This window comes from Ptiloglossa arizonensis, chromosome 2, assembly GCF_051014685.1.
Source record: "Ptiloglossa arizonensis isolate GNS036 chromosome 2, iyPtiAriz1_principal, whole genome shotgun sequence".
In the NCBI taxonomy this organism is placed as follows: domain Eukaryota; kingdom Metazoa; phylum Arthropoda; class Insecta; order Hymenoptera; family Colletidae; genus Ptiloglossa; species Ptiloglossa arizonensis.
The window spans coordinates 17304020-17321733 of NC_135049.1; the positions used below are offsets into that span (position 1 = coordinate 17304020).

The following is a 17714-nucleotide window of genomic DNA, read 5'->3' on the forward strand; positions in this document are numbered from 1 at the left end:
GACAAATAGGAGTACGTAAACCGTGAATAGTTGTAGCGTTAAACGTACAAAGAGCAAAGACTTGAAATCGTACAAAATTATGACGAATTTCAATTTCTGCGGAGGTGATGGAGATTTATGAACGTCAGCGCAGCGGCCAATGAGAGTGCCGCGAGCCGAACACCGTCTGCAAATGGGAATCTCCTTCTACTGGACACTAATTAAGGAAAGAACGAGGGATAGAATTATTACCGAGGAAGAAGACGAGGCGACCGTTTGGAAATTGCGCATTGTGTGGGCGAATCGTCTCCTTTTTCTCCGCATTCTTCTTATTCCCATGTTTCTCTTAACGATTAGCCAGCTGCCTATCGTTAATACTCTGCGGCGTACCCCGAGATCCGGTTACCGCGGTAATTAACCACAAGTAATAATCGAGGTAATGAAGAATGTGATCTACCATACCAGGAAAAAATTATTACATATATACTAAACTCCAATGAACCGCTTCATTCGACACACGACAGTTAAACCGTGACATGTGTTGTCATTCGACTTATCGACACTAGCAAACGTTCCTTAGAGATTACTCTGGTCAAGAGAATCTTAAAAATTGAATTTTCTCGATACATAGAATTTTAAAAATGTACGATCAAGGTACAAAGAGTATTTCTCGTTCAACATAAGAAATTACTTTAACGACATTTTCTCGAAGTTTGATCTCTTGAAATTGGATTCCTAAAAAGAAAACAGGGTAATCGATTTATTCACGATAATTTAATTAATAACAATTATCGTATCGTAAATTAACAGATAGGTAATTGTAATTATTTAGTAATCAGGAATTATTGTACTGTAAGTTAATTTTTAATTTATTTATTCGAAACGATTTAATTACTTTCGATCGATTAATCGTCTTATTGGTAATTGAATTGTTGCTCGAGATACAATAACGGAAAGTTCGGTCATTTTTCATTTATGTTCGATCTATTTTGAACGCGATTTTCATGTGCAAGAATTTTGTTTTTCCAGGGCCAAGAATAGAGTACTTTTCACGAAGGTAGATTACTGGGAAACCACACCCAGGTTTCCCGCCAGATCTTTTGGATCCCTCTTTCAACCTGCTGCGTAAATATTCCACCTATATTTAGGACACCTGTAGCGAACATTTTCGTCAACCCAGCGACTCATGGGTGATCGAATGTTTGCGCTTGCTCGTAATCTTCAACGACACTGTGTTCTCGCTATGACGAACAAACAATTGCGTTATCGATTTCCTTTGTTCAATGTAAGAGGATTTTTGAGGACCTCGATTAATCTCGATTAATCTCGATTAATCTCGTGCATCTCTGCATCATTTTGCGACTCATTTTTCTTTTTTTAATCATCAACTTCTGCTTCGTTCAATTATAACTATCTTATCGATATATATACAGTTTGTTTTTACAAAAGCAGGAAAATTCCATATGTTATCGAAATAAAAATCTTTAAGAACAATAATTAAATTTTTTTATCCTTGTAAATTTTTAATAAATTCCCTTTTGTGAAATAATGGAAAAATTGTTGTCACATGTTTACAAACTCAATTGGTCTTTTCTCGAGAAAAAGTATTTTTCAAGCAAACTTGTCGTGCTTTTTTAAAGAATAGTTACGACAAGATTACAATTTTGTGTATGCTAACATTTGGATGCTGTGTAAATGTCTTTTTAATATGTTCGAATAAAATTTTTAATCAGACGAGTGCACATACGCAACAAATCTTTCCTTCTGTAAAGAACAAAGGGTGTTCCAAACTTATAAACAATTTTACATATCATTTTTATCGATTCGCATGGTTCATTCTGTATATCAGTTTTCCAAAATGCAATTTTTATTGCAAAAAAATATGAATAATTTAAACATCTTTTTCTATTAATGCAATGACCTATTTAAATATACCACACTGATTTAATAAATCTTCATTTGTTTTTCAATTTTAATTTAAAAAAACCGTGACGAATACCATTACTAAAAATTGTTTCAACGACAAAGTCCCGCGAGCATTCGATTTTCCCCAATACCCACCGTAAACGATTACCTCGTATTCAACGTCACGATCGAAGTGCAATAAATAAATAAAACCACCTCGATCTCGAGCAAAATTAAAATCGAAACACCACACGAATAATTCGTCCACAAACCTCGAACGTAGAAATCCTGTCCGCCTTTAACAAAAGATGTTCGAAAAAGTTCGAAAACCGCACCACCGTACACCGAAGAATCGATCGAAACATCAAATTTATGAACTCGAGCTGCATTCGTTGCAGATTGCACTATATTCCGAAGCAAGTTCCCGTTCCATCGAGCGATAAGTAAAACCAACCTGTAGGATGTTATTAAATGAAACATTATGTTACAAAAGCAACGAAACGAATATTAAAACTAGACAATTTCCTGCATCGTTCCTAATTAACAGTTATTTCAATTAACGAGTGCAACATCTTCGGTGCAAGGATTTTTTGCGCGTTGATGCACAGCCGCGCGTCTCTCCCAATTTCCCCGGTTGCAACAGGTACACAACACCGTGACTATACGTTTCCTCGCAGGGCTTTGCTTTTATTTAGAATTGATTACCGTGAACTCGTTAGAAGCCGGTCGGTTGACTAATAACGTATACACCGTATGAGTCACTCCCACGGGAGTGGACTCTCCGTGAAATAGAAATAGATCGCGATGGACCGACTCGGACGGTCAGAGATGCGACGCCGGCGACCAGTTCCGGTTTGGTCGATGACTCTTTTAAAAACAATACACCTGATTCGAGCGACGTCACGGATGAGAAAGAATAAAAAAAAAAATATATATATGTGTGTGTGTGTGTATACTCCAGCGTACAGTCGGTAGAATTTTCCTGCTCGTGAATACTTATTTCGAGCCGCTCGGCTGTGTCTCCTCGCGTGTATTCACGCTTTGTTCCGATCGGAGACTGGCAAAGTTTATATCCGGATGACAGCTTCGAACGTTGAATAAAGGATAAACGATTTTTCGAGGGGGAGAAATTAGAGCTCGAATTATGGGGCAAAGTGTATCGGACGATTTAATATTGGAATTCGAATCAGAGAGCGAAATATGTTCCAACGAGTGAATGGAAATTGAAGTTTGAGTTATGAAGTGAGATACATTGCGACGAATAAGAATTTGAATTTAAATTGTAGAGCGAAACATATTGATTCGTACGATTTAATATTGGAATTTGTATGGTAGAGAGGAATATACTGAAACGAATAAATAAGAATTAGAGTTCGATTAAAGATTAGAGATACATTGCAACGAGGCAATTAAAAATTGGAAATTAAATTCTGGAGTTAATTAACAAAAATTTAATTTCTTCGATCGAACATACCTCGCGAATTGATAGTTATAAATGGGTTTTGTTCCTGATCTTTCGTTCGAATAAAATTTCATTCGTCTCCGGTTTCAACGAGATATCCACTTTGGTTAACATTAACGCGTCCACAGTCTGCGCTCATAAGCGCGTATACCACTCGAATGCGCGGAAAGTTTTATCGATTTGCGTAGCAATAAATATTCTATTTCCTTTTCTGAACAATACGCATTGTTTCACCTGTTATCTGCGCTTCGCGATTTTAGAAAAGTACAATTTCATTGAAAGCGTCACCTTTCCTGGATTGAATCTCGTTCGATTTATTACAAAATTCGCTAAATTATAAATTTCACGGTCGAGAGGCGAATCACAAAATTTAAGCGCATCGTTTTCTATACTCTCTCCATTTTACGTGACTCAACCACAAAGTGTTTTCGACTTAAGATTCGACTTAAAAAAAAAATAAAATACATAAATTACTTATATATAATTTTAAAACGAGTTTCCAAAACGTTTTTTGAAAATTTTCGAAGATAGGTGGTGAAATTTTTTCCAATTAAAAACAACAGCTTTCGTTCTATTTCTTTCCCCTCCTGTAAGTTCAGTTCGTAAATTACGAAGTTTATAGAGTAAATTAGGTAATAATTTACAGAGTTGGTATCGACACGGTATTGATTCGGTATCACTCCCATCGCTAGGAGAAACTACAAACCGGGGTGTACGGTCGCGTGTTGCGCGTGCGAGCTTTGACGGAAAACACGTGATTCGGGTTTCGCGCTTTACCGTACACGTTGGTGTATGAGTGCATTTGGCCACGGTTCCGCGCCTGAATGTACACTCGATCATCATCGTGCACAAACGCAACCACGTTGCTTTAATTATAGACCCGGAGCCCTTCTCCTTGCCTTCGTCTACCCTCGGCACCGCGAAATTGGAAAGCCAACGTCTACGATGGACCACGTTCGTTTCTCGTGGCCGAGGGTAGAAACTGTTATTTGTAAAACGAAGATGGACGAAATTCTTATCCGAATAAAAGTTTCGAACGACGTAATAATTGTAAATAAAAAATAAATGTATGCGAATAGAAGGTAAATAATTGAGTTGAAACTACTATTTATAAAACAGAGATGAACGAAATTCTTATCCGAATAAAAGTCTCGAACGACGTAATAATTGTAAATAAAAATTAAATGTATGCGAATAGAAGATATATAATTGAGTAGAAATTGCTATTTGTAAAACAGGGATGAACGAAATTCTTATCCGAATAAAAGTTTCGAACGACGTAATAATTGTAAATAAAAATTAAATGTATACGAATAGAAGAGATATAATTGAGTAGAACTGCTATTCGTAAAACAGAGATGAACAAAATTCTTATCCGAATAAAAGTTTCGAACGACGTAATAATTGTAAATAAAAATTAAATGTATGCGAATAGAAGATAAATAATTGAGTAGAAACTGTTTTTTGTAAAATAGAGATAGACAAAATTCTTATCCGAATAAATTATTACGTTTCGAACGACGTAATAATTGTAAATAAAAAATTAATATTTGCAAATAAAAGATAAATAATTGGACGAGAGAATAAATAAATCGTGATTTTTATTCTTTGTCCTATTATTCGAATAAGACTTTACTCGTAAATATTGGGTACTTGATAAAAATTAAATTAACACACTCTTTTAAACGAGAAAATACTAAAAAAAAAAAAAAAAAAAAAAACACTTTAAAGAAATTTCGTTTCATCGGTATCAAAAATCGATCGTGTACTTTCTTAGTAACAAGAGCCTGGAATTATTACTCACAATTTTCTAATCAGTTCCACCATGTTTCTATCGAACAAGTATCGCGTGCCAATATATTTCTCGACCAAGTTGCAAACTTCGTAAACTTTCAACGATACTTTTGACAAGTGAATAAAAACGAGCTCGCGAGAATTCTTCGTTATAACTTGCACACTTCGAAACAATCGTAGCATATATTACGCCCGAGTTACGGTCGGAGTCTCACGGCCGGATTATATTTTTCTCCGTCCTTCCTTTCTCTCGTGTTGATAAAAGTTTCGCAATTTTCCGGAAATTTCCCACGCAGTCGGAACAATTTCGCGGAACGACTTTTATCTCGGTTAATTCCACTGTACTATTTAATTTTAAAACAAACACCTTTTAGGGAAACGGTTATCTAGAAGTACTTCCGGTAGACTTGGCGTCATCGTGAATATTGGAAAAGTTTTAGCGAGACCACTCGAAGCAGACTTCATTCCAGACTATTTAAACGAACTTTTCGATAACTTTACTAGGTCGTCCAAGAGTTAAATAATACACCTGACATCCGACATCTCCGCCAATCTTTATTCCCGATAACTTTTAATACTCTTCGGAGAAACACTTTAGGCGAAGCGAACTTCGTCCTCGAAACTTTTACCTCTTTGAATAATTCTTAACGAATAATCGATGAATCTTTTCTCTTCGTTGTCGAAAATACGTAAGATTCAACAGTATTAATTGGTATTTTCACGAACAATTAACTGGATACTTCCTAGAATGTACAAATACACTATATCTCCAAGAAATCTCTCTCCCTGTCTTTGGGTTTATTAAAAAAAATTTTAACGATAATTAAAATACAAATTTATTATTTTACAGAGTTTCATTTCCACCTGATCAATTTTACTAAATTTTCTCTACGGTCATTGATCATGAATCTATACGTTCTGTAACATCTATATTTAATTACTTTTAGTTCAGAATATAGTGACGTCAAATTTTAATTTCTAGTGTATATTTTTGATCGCACAAAAATGTCGACTATTTAAATACAATCTACGTAATTACGCGTTAAAATTGTTCTCCATTACGATGAAAAGTAAATAGTTCCCATTCATCGTTGTAACTCGCTTTTGACAAAACGACGAAATCTTTCGATTAAAAATACACAACGAATACGAACCAACTACGATGTTGGACAGACGAGAAATCTGGACAATAATTGACCATGAATATTTCGGTTCGAGAAATCACTTTTCAAGTACGAACGACTCGATTGAATAAACGTCGCGAATAAATCGTTACACGTTGCTTTTATCCGCAGTCTTTGAACGAGGAACTACGAGATAATAAAGACAAATTTCTTCTGTGCACGCTTTACTCGTGGAATTCGAAGTTACACGCGAAAATCCGATTAGAAATAACCTTTCAGGATACATAGTTCCTACTTTACATTATAAATGCTATCTACGGTCATCTTCGATCCGCGCCGCGTTCGCTCGGGATTATGCAAATTGAGAACACGAAGAGGCGTTATCCTGCAAAGTGTAATTCGACATTGTCGATCTATCCGGATATGACGCAGCTCGTTTTCACCGAGATGCAGTTGGAATCCATAAAATATTTGTTAGCACCTCCTTTTCCTCTTCCTCCAACGTCTCCTTTCCTTTTTCTTTTTTTTTTTTCTTAGTCTTGCAGTCGCGACTTTGAGATTAGTATCGAAAAGCGGTAAGATCGAGAATGAAACGAGGATCCATGGATCCAGCCTGTCTGAAAGGATCACGCCTACGATTCTAATGGGGTTTCCTTATATAGCTCGAGCACGTATCGCGCGTATTTTACGGGAAAAGTAACAAATCAATTTTCAAAGTTTGTTTTGTAAATTTGCATAGACGTTCTCGCTACGTTTGTTTCAATTATCGTATAATGTTGTTTCATTTCTTTGTGTTATCAATTCGATATTAATGTTCGATAATGATACTGATGTAACTTTCATTTTATCGAAGAATAGACGAATAAATAACCATTTGTTATATCGGAATTCTTTGTTTAGTTATGTTTTATGTTGCTTAATGTTCGTAGTGTCCGATAAATATGTACAGTCTAAAAAATTAACATTCGATACAGGTTGTGGGAAATATGCCAAGAAAAAGAAAATTCTTCGATGTTATTCAATATTCCGAAATTGTTCGGTTACAGATACTTTGGACAATTGTTTGTAACTTCGATAAGTTCGTTTTAAGAATCGTCGCGAGATTAAAAAGACTCGGTGCAATTGGATCTTCAAGGTTTTGAAATAGAAGGGTTACGTGCATAATTAATAATTACACAAAAGGCGTGCGAAATTTACATAAATGAAAGAAAGGATTAAAGATACTTTGTAATCAAAGAATTGAACACTTAAACAAGTCCACTTGCAATTATGGACAAAACTATAGTCTACATTGAAGGACCAATTTTTTAATCAATTTCTAATTAATAAATAATTATTTGCAATATTTCTGGTATCAACGTCTCCTCGATATCAGAACTCTTTCCGAGAATGCTGAACGAATTTATCCGAGACCAAAATGTTTACGTTTCTCAGATCGTGTAAAATATTAATAAGATAGCAACGACGAAAAAGAAAATAGAACAGCTACGATTTAGAAAGGAAAAGAATTGAATTGTCCGTGTTGAAATTAAAACTAAATTCAACCAAATATACGTAGCACGTACTCGTATGTATCACAGCTATTGTCTTTATTAGGTACAATTGCGAGCAAAAGTGAATCGATGATCTATGGTGGTTCTACACGATGCAGCTGCACAGAGGAGTGCCGCGGTCGTTCAGATTTTATCTACGTATCCCAAATGCAGTTATAGGCTTTCTATTTTTAAAAGACAACTCGTAAACCGTCTGCAAGCCACGGTGATCGACTCTCGTCACCGTAAGCTGGGGGTTCTTAAATTTCTTCCGTATGTACTCATGAATCTCACGTGGACAATTACGGTCCGACGTTCCTCCGTAATTAATTAGTCGTCGATTCATTTTTAAAATCCTCACCGATTCACGTCGTTGCTTACTTTCCGTATTATGAATTGGCTGACGACGAAGGTTCGAGTCGTTTACAGCCTATTCCTTAAGACTTACATGGCAAATTTTCCACCCTTTTTTTGTCAGAATTGCGTCACGTGTTTATATCGGAGTAATAACACTACTGTTCAACCCTAAACCTTCAACATTAAATTCCAGAATTCTAAACCCTTAACGTTTCCAGATTGTTTGGAAAATGTCTCTTTTCGAAAAGAGAGAATTTTTCTGCGATTAAAATGTGTGACAAAGAACTTTTGTTATATTAGAATTTAATTCATTTAAAATGAACGTTTTAACTAAAGCTTCTGGCAAAATTAAATGCTTGAAAATAACTTCGTTTTGATCAATAATTTACTAGACTAAAGATTTGCATATGTGTAATTTCGTACAAATTGTTGTGTAATATTGTAACGAATCAGAGCACTGTTAGATGATCAATCGTTATCATTTCTCGTGTTTCTCGAGTTTAATTTTCTAATCATTTTCGTTGCATCGTTTTTCAACGATCATTGTATACCTCTTTGTTCTAATCAATAAACAGTATTATTGAAAGAAAAACTCACCATTTGTGGGGCGTTCCTCGGCTTTCGATTAACGTCAATCACCTTCTGATTGGCTGCAACGAGGAATGCGCGATAATTAATACAAAGTTGCCCTTTAGATGGCTAACGGGTAAATCGTGAATTTATCAATGCTCATCGCATATGGCGTACGCATACGACACGTGACCACGTTACCCCATGCACTTAACGACTTTACTGTCAATTTAGGTGTTATGGGTAACTGTCCAATCCCATAAACGGTTCGACCATTCAGTACTGTTATTTGCCACTCGATTATTGACACCTCTTTCATTGACTTTGAAATGCATAACCGTTAATACAATAAGCGTAGAAATTTTCTACGAATTCAATTTAACGCTTTTAATTTACCGCGAGAAAAATGACTTTTGAAACGAATTGAATACACTACCGTTCGAAAGTAATTGAACGACCAAAATTTTAGTTTATTTACTAAAAGAATATCGTCGCGTTCAAGTTACCTTCTCTTTAATTACCTTTACCAAATGTAGAGGAAAAAATCAAAAATTTATTTTGAAAAAATCTATTAACTATCTTGTTACGAAAATAAACGTCTAAATTATCAATTTACTTATTACATATATGATTTTCATATTTATTTTGCTATTTATTTTGAAAAAAAATCTATTAACTATCCTGTTACGAAAATAGACGTGCAAATGATCAATTTACTTACTATATATATGATTTTTATATTTATTTTGCTTTTTACTTTGAAAAATCTATTAACTATCTTATTACGAAAATAGAGGTGCAAATTATCAATTTACTTATTACATATATGATTTTCATATTTATTTTGCTTTTTATTGTGAAACATAATCTATTAACTATCTTGTTACGAAAATAGTCGTGTAAATTATCTATTTACTTACTATATATATGATTTTCATATTTATTTTGCTTTTTATTTTCTAGATTCTATTAGCTATCTTGTTTCGAAAATAGACGTGCAAATTATCAATTTACTTACTACATATACGATTTTCATATTTATTTTGCTTTTTATTTTCTAGATTCAATTAGCTATCTTGTTACGAAATTACACGTGTAAATGATCAATTTACTTACTGACTGCCTCGACCAGGTCAGCGAGAAGAACTCCGTCGCACAGATCGGTTTGAAGATCCGTCACTCTTCTTTTGCAACCACCTCTTTCCAGGTAATAATTCGCCCAATCCGTGTAGATCTGCGCAGAAAAGATACATCCATCTTTACCAAAACATTCAAAGGTCGCGTTCAATTAAAAAAGAGAAGTCAAGTTACCGTTCCTATTCGTCTGTAAAACTAACAATTAAAAACGACATTGCCATTCATGGTGGATATTAATGCGTAACAGAGATCCGATCGGTTCGTGGATAACGATAAGAAACAATTCACTAGTGCGTAATAAATTAAGCGGTACCAAGCGAGTCACCGCACGAAGAGAAAACTGTAATGTTCGATGGACCGATTATTTTCAAGGGGCGTCGATTATTATTTCTCGGTTGCGTGTTCTCTGGAAATGAACGGTTCATTTGTCTACACCAGAGTTAGAAAGATCTATCGATCGATCGAGAAACAAGTGAACCGTGTGGGTTGTTCGTCAACTGAAATTCGCGATCCGTGAGTAGAAGGTGAATCGAAAGTAACGAAGTTCGCGAATCGTACGAACGTGATAAAAAAAATTGCTCGAGACAAACCGAGACGAGACTAATTAAAAATTTGGAACGTTCCTCTCTTACCGAAAATCGATATTTTCGAATAAAATTGAACGATATTCTTTAAACGATAGAAATATAAATTACAGCGAATCTCGAAGAGGCAAAATGTTCTTCGAATAAAAAATTTCTCTTTCGTTTTCTCGTATCGTGCAAACAAAAATCTGTACGATTTCGGTTTGTTCGTTAGAGAAATATTTCAGAAACGGTCTCACGCACTGCACAACCATCGATTCGTTCCGATACACTTGAAATTCAATTTGCAACGCAGTGTCAGGTGTCCGACACTTAAATGGGATGTTTGTACGCAAGACGTCCATATTATTCTGTCATTATCATTCACAAAAAGAGCGTCATGTTTTCGTTCGCATTTTCATCACGTGTCCGTTAGTCGAAGCTAGAAACGATGTAGGCACATTTACGTTTGTTAACTGGACTGCATGCAAAATCTACGTCCCGTCTACAGGCTGTGCATTTTTCTCTCGTTCTACTTGCCGAACGATGCTTCATAGAACCATCGAAAACTTAGCTACCACTGTAACACGAAACCTCGTAGAATAGAAATGCTTCGATGTGTCTGTGAAACACACGGCGATGAAATCGTACGGTGTTTAACGAGGATTTATTCTCGACTGGATTTCGCGAATTTATCGAATTTCACGAATTTATTGTATTTCACGATTATCAATAAAAGTTGCACGATTGGCTTGCGAAAGAAAAAGAAATTAGTACAATAAATAAGCTTCATTGATATTTCAGCCATCGTCCCTCGTACATGCGTATTTATAACCTCAAACACGTAATGTGGTAATGAATTATGTGAATCGTGCATATATAGAATGTCCAACAGGTTCGCATACGAACCATGCAATCGTATTATATGTATATAAATATAAGTGAAGCGTTTCGTTATAAATATTTATGTAAGCGTTATATAAGCAAAGGACGTTTCGAATCTGAAACGTTATTTCGGATAATTGTTTCTTATTTTCATTGCGATTAAAATTTTCCCAGGTTCACCGACCAAGTAATTTACAGGTGTCCGTGAAGGGCAATCGACAATAATAAATTCACTCGTAGAGAATACGCCTATACGTTTTGACCTGCTCCGAAATTTTCACCGAACGACAAAGGTCGCGAAGATAAATATTACCAAGGAGATCCATTCTCCGTCGCATACGCCAATGCGCGTAACACACCGTACATCCGAAACGTGTACAATGAAACGCACAATCGCTCGATAGAGTGCCGCGCCTCCGGCAGCGGCGCGGTTCTATTTTCACTTTTTCAATTATACCCGTCTATTATCCCAGCCACCTTAACGAAGGGCACGCGCCCGAGAAAACGTCGGGAGCAGTCAATTAAGACTTTCTTCGGGTCGACCCGCTCCCAAGAAGTCCTCCCAACCACCTCGAGCGACCGGAAGACGCCACGGCACGCTCGTTTCTCCGCCCAGCGAGACACGGGGCTCCACCGCGGCCGTTTATAAAGAGAAACTCTCGGTCCCGAGTCGCGACGGAGGCCCCCCACTCCCACCCCTTCTTCTTTCCACGCGCAAAAAGAAAAGCCCGAGTCGCGAAAAGGCGTCGGGCTCGTTGTCGCGGGGAACGAATCCGCGCCGCGAGTTTATTGTTTTGGGCGAGTGCCAATATATTTCGCGCGTCGGATCCCCGAGTGGGCTCGAAAAGGTACAACAGCGTCGATTCGCGCGAGAAGAGACGACGATGGGAGCGAAGAAACCGAAGCCACGGAAGAATAGAACGACCAGACGACGCGAGCAGCTCGAGCCGAGGACGAGGGCTCGATAGAGGAAAGGACTTAGTCACCGTGCGTACCGAATCGCGCGATGTGCTCACGCACACTCGTTCCCCCACTCCCAGGTCGGCGTAAATGAACGTGCGCGCGCACATCACACCGCGCCGTGTTCCTCTATTTGCGCCTACGAGTACGCGATGCCCGTGTGCGCTTCGCATTCGTATTCCACGGAGGCGCACGCGTATATTTACATAGGCGATTCATCTGCCCGCTCGACACCGCGTACGCGTACCGTCTCCGAAGCGAACGAACGAACGACGAACGAACGAACGAACGAACGAACGAACGTACGAACGAATCCGTGCAAGCGCGTGACCACGTGTGTGAACGTGCACGCGGGAAAACGCACACGTCTACCGGTTGCGACACAGTCGAGACACCCGTACTATTTTTGAGTGCGGCAAAGAGAGAAGCAGGATGAACTTCCTTCATAATTTCGGGTCATCACGCGGATTATAAGTTTCATTACTGCGCGACCGCCACCGGGCAATTTTCTCGCGTCTCCTACAACAGAGGTTTATTTCTTTTCTTTTCTACGTACTTAGATTTTTTATTCGCTCGACGATTTCATTTAGGTTTTCGTTGCTCGCGCGTTTGGTATTGATCCGTGATGTACAATATTTAGCACGGTGTGTATCACGACCAATGTGTTAAATTAATTTCGTAATTTATTCTTTTTGTAATTACACCTATAGATAGGAGTAGACGTTGAAGAATGAAACGAAAGAATCCTACGAGATCGTTCAAAGAATTAACAAGTACGTTCAACTGGTCTTTTTTTTTAAAGAAAGCATTCGAAACGATATTGTTACAGTCGGAACGTTAACATTGCCCGAATCTTAAATTCGCGAATTTCATCCCCCTCTACTGTCCTCCATTTCCTTCTCATTCTCCTCTTTTCACCCAATGCTTTCCCCCCTACTTGCCACCTCTTCAACCCCCCCAGCAACTTATCCGTCCCTCCTTTCTGGTTCTTCAGGTCTTCACATTTCCACGCTAAGTGCTCCGAAGCAATGTTTCGCACTCTTTTTCGCATAAATCCCTTCGTTCCGCTCTCTTTGATACCTGTTACCTTTGTCTTCACCGCCACGTACCAACCTTGTCATTACTCCTATCTTTTACCCTTTGTACGAAATCATTCATCGATACAATCTTAGCACGTTATGTTCAGTTGCCACACTTTCGGCATTCTTCTTTTCGATATCACAGATTCTCGAAAATTTGCAAAAAATCACCCACGAAAGCAACCTATACAGCGTTTATTTATTCCATTGGATCATTTTTCTTTCTTCGTTGTAGTATATATATAAATTTACGATACAAATTCTATTTTTTATTCAGTAACGGTTAAAAAGTTGTTCATCTTTCAATGTTTCGTTGCTCGAAATTTAGTTAGACTTCTATTTTTTATTCAGTAACGGTTAAAAAGTTGTTCATCTTTCAATGTTTCGTTACTCGAAACTTAGTTAGACTTCTATTTTTTATTCGGTAACGGTTAAAAAGTTGTTCATCTTTCAATGTTTCGTTGCTCGAAACTTAGTTAGACTTCTATTTTTTATTCAGTAACCCTTAAAAACTTGTCCATCTTTCAATGTTTCGTTGCTCGAAACTTAATTAAAGAAGAATGTTGCTGCTCGAAACATCTCGGTGGGTAATCCCCGTGTCCTTGTACCTTGACCCTCAAATCCTGTCCATCCTTTTCTGTTTCTGTATCTACGTGTCTCCTTTTGCTTCTGGTACCTTCTTCGTGTTTCCACACCTTTCTGTCCTACTCTGTTTCGTACCTCTATTCCCGCATCACCCGCCACGTTTCCCATCGTGATTCTCGTTTTGCTCTCAGCCGAGGAGTAGTATTCTCTGTAGTTTCGTGCGGCGATTTCGATACGCGGAAATCGGGACCGTGTTCCCGGAATATTCGCCAGTCCCTTGGGAAGAAGAAGCAGATTGGCGACACGCGCGACGCGCGTGTTTCGAATCGGTGTGACGCGTAGGTTTCGAATAGACCTTCGAACGAGCATTTCCACGCGCGCATTAATTTTGTTGGAATGGAAAAGGCGTAACGGAGCCTGTTTTAATCTTTGGCACTGTTTCACAGTCCCGAGACGTTCGAATTGTTACTCGATATTATTTCATCGAGGGTCGACGCGTACAACGTTGCGAGGAATTTGCGATCGCAAATTATTGTTAGTTATTTTATATTCGTAAGACATAGCGATACGTTTGCTAGATTTTCTTCGTATTACTTCGTCTTTTTTCAAAGAATACTTAGAATTTCTATTGGGTTGTTCGGAAAGTGATTTTGTTTTCCAAAATGGAGAATATATAATTTGATAAAATATTTATACACTCTAAAAAAATCGTGTTTCGTTTTCACCAAAAAAAAAAGAAATGACTTTCCGAACAATCCGATATTATAACTTTCGTACGTTATCGTATTTAACAATTTTACAAACTCGATACCATTATTTTGGTTTTCGTAGAAATTTGGGGAGGATCGAATCGAAGCTTTTAAGCTTCCTCGGGGAATAAGGAAAACAAGACGATAATATTCAACGATTTAGATGTGTTACTTTTATAAACGAAAAATGTTCTCTTTCGAGTACCATCGAGTGAGAACCACTGACGAGCATTTAAAAACAGTTCGAATAAGGTCGTGTTTGGACTCGTATTAATCGAGAGATCTTCGTCAATTCGTTGGTACCGTGTGCGATTATAAAAATATAAAAATTGTAATCTTCGTCGGTCGATGAACTTCGACCGATATCTTATCTCTCTCTCTCTCTCTCTCTCTTTCTCTCTCGAGTCTAGAAGGTGACTGGCGATCGAACGAACGCGAACAACGACGAAAACGACTTTGGAACTTTTATCGCGGCGAGAGGGCGAACTTTTAACGAGGAACTCGCATACCCGACGATCGGTACGATAGATCGGCGCGTACTCGGCGAATTTATACACGAATGAATCATTTGTATGCCGAGACAGAGGCTCTCGTCCGTACCTGTATGACATTGCGGGTTGAATCAGCCTTGATATCGTCGCTGGAGTCGCAGACGGACCTTGGTGCCCTGATGCACGCCATGACGTCCACGCTACCGGCCGTTAACATCATCCAAATCGCATCAATTCACGCACAACACTGGTAGCCACGCAGCAGAATCACTAATTATCATTTCCAATTGAGCCGCGGCTACAATTGCAGCCTAACCTCGCGGCACCACTGGCGTAATTACGCTCGACATTCGTCGTCCACGATTCGTGTCGGGTCGAAAATTTCAGCTCACCGTTTCTCCGCGTGGTGAATATTCTCAGCGACGATCCAACCGTGAGAAAAGATTCGAATAATGCAAAAAAATATCCACGCTGGTTAAACGTCTCCTCGTTCGTTCCACGATTATCCTTAACGTTCGCCCTTTTTCCATCCGCGGTGGTCTCGAACCGTGCGAGGTTCGATCGAACGAGATCGATCTCCTTCGATGTCTACGCGTGAACCGTGCTCGCATTTATGCAACCATTGTGGCGAACGATCGTCGACCGCGATGTAAATCTCGTCAACGGTGTTATCCGTACACCAACCGAGGAAAAAGGATATTTGTACGGAGCGTGTATCCGAGGATCTGTTCGTTGGACGTTTATCGTCGCTCGAAAGGCGAAATGCAACCCGTTGCGGACCGATCGCCTCGATCACGATCTCTGAACGATCGATCGAACGCGGCCGCGTTCCACGCTTTATTACCGGAACGATCTTGTTATCCGCGACGCACGTGCTCCCTCACGGGGCGTGTCATCACGTTCCTTTTAACTCGGTGTACTCGGAAGCGCATCAGCGGTGCATCAGACGTGCATCGAGCAACGTGCAACAACCGTGCGAACGACGAGAGGAAAAAATATAAAAAGAAAGAGGTTCGTCGCGGCGTCGACGTTCGTGGAAACGCTCTCGATACGTTCTCGCATTCTTCTTTCATCGCGAAAGCAAAAGGAGGCACGATCGAAGGGCTTCGGGACAGGGTGAAATTACGAGCGATCGCACCCTTTCAACGCTAATTACGGACACACGACTCGTTCGTTCGCTTGTTTGAATTTCAAATTCACGGAACCTCGTAGAAACGGTCGCGAATACGCGACAACCAGGATCCTCGAGAATTTCCTTTTTCACGGTGAAATTGAAACTTTCGAACCAGAATCAAACTTCACGGGTTCTGCGGCTAAGAGAGGTTGATCTCTTGGAGTAAGGTCGATCTCTTGAAGTAAGGTCGATCTCTTGAAGTAAGGTCGATCTCTTGAAGTAAGGTCGATCTCTTGAAGTAAGGTCGATCTCTCGAAGCAAGGTTGATCTCTAGAAGTAAGGTCGATCTCTGTTTACGTTCCTTCGCGCTTGAATCCTTCTTGGAAAGTTTTCCAATGTTCGAGAAAGTAAACACGTGCGGTTATAAATTTGTAGATTTTTCTTTTTTTTTGTTATTCCTCGATACGGACTTCAACTCTCGGTTTTTCTCGATTCGGGTGAAAGTCGAAGGAAGAATCGGCGACGAAGAACGAGATCGATGGAAGAACGTCGATGGATATTATCCCGGTTCGACTTTTTCCTCGTCCAATTAACGGAAGTGGACTCGACGAACGTTTCCGTAATACCATCGAGAGGTATCAGAAGAAAGAGATCGATGCTCCGAAGAGACCGTGGCAACCAAATTGCCGCACTAATTTAAGAAGAGTAGATAGAGAGAGAGAGAGAGAGGGGCACCCAGAATCTCTCACTATTATCCAATTATTCAATTTTGCAGTCAAACAGCCGTCACCCCGTGTAAACACAAACAGCACTCCACTTGCGTCTTTTTCTCTGCTATATTATTATCCAATCGCTATAGACACCGACGGAGGGAGACAATGTTCATCGAAAGCTCGTCCGATACGAGAGATCGTCATTTTCACTTTTTGTCAGAATGTGTTTTCCATGAGAAAAATGTTGAAAGCTTCGTTAACACCTCGTGTTCGAATCGATCGTGTATCGTCACTTGCACTCGTCGCTCGACGTTTTTTGCGAACGAAAGATAACAATTCACAACCGGTTATCGATGTTTGTTTCGTAAGGCTTTCGCGATAGGTTGTCGATCGCGCGAAGATTTTCAAATTATTTTATAAACGATAATAATTCACAACAGGTCCTCGATCGCTCGGAGATTGAAAAGTTGTTGTTCACAATGGGTTATCGATCTTCGTTCGCGTGGATTCGGAAATTATTTTACAAACGAACGATAACGATTCACAACAGGTCGTCAATGGCCCAGAGATTTAAAAGTTGCTGTATAAACGAACGATAACAATTTACAAGTGGCTGTGGATCTTCGTTCGCGTGGATTCTGAAGTTATTCGATAATCGAAAGATTACAATTCGCAACAGGTCGTCGATTGTCCAAACGTGTAAAAGTTGTATAAA

General features: G+C 38.8%; 1 protein-coding gene across 1 annotated transcript in view; it reads right to left on the reverse strand.

The window, feature by feature from the left end:
• The window catches only part of Sick (sickie), a 310825-nt gene that overhangs the window by 269367 nt on the left and 23744 nt on the right, over window positions 1–17714 (reverse strand). Inside the window, exons 2-3 of the mRNA XM_076305092.1 lie at window positions 9840–9957; window positions 8751–8803 (exon numbers count right to left, since the gene is read on the reverse strand). Of these exons, the coding sequence (XP_076161207.1) occupies window positions 8751–8803; window positions 9840–9957 (171 nt within the window). The remainder of the gene's footprint in view (window positions 1–8750; window positions 8804–9839; window positions 9958–17714) is intronic.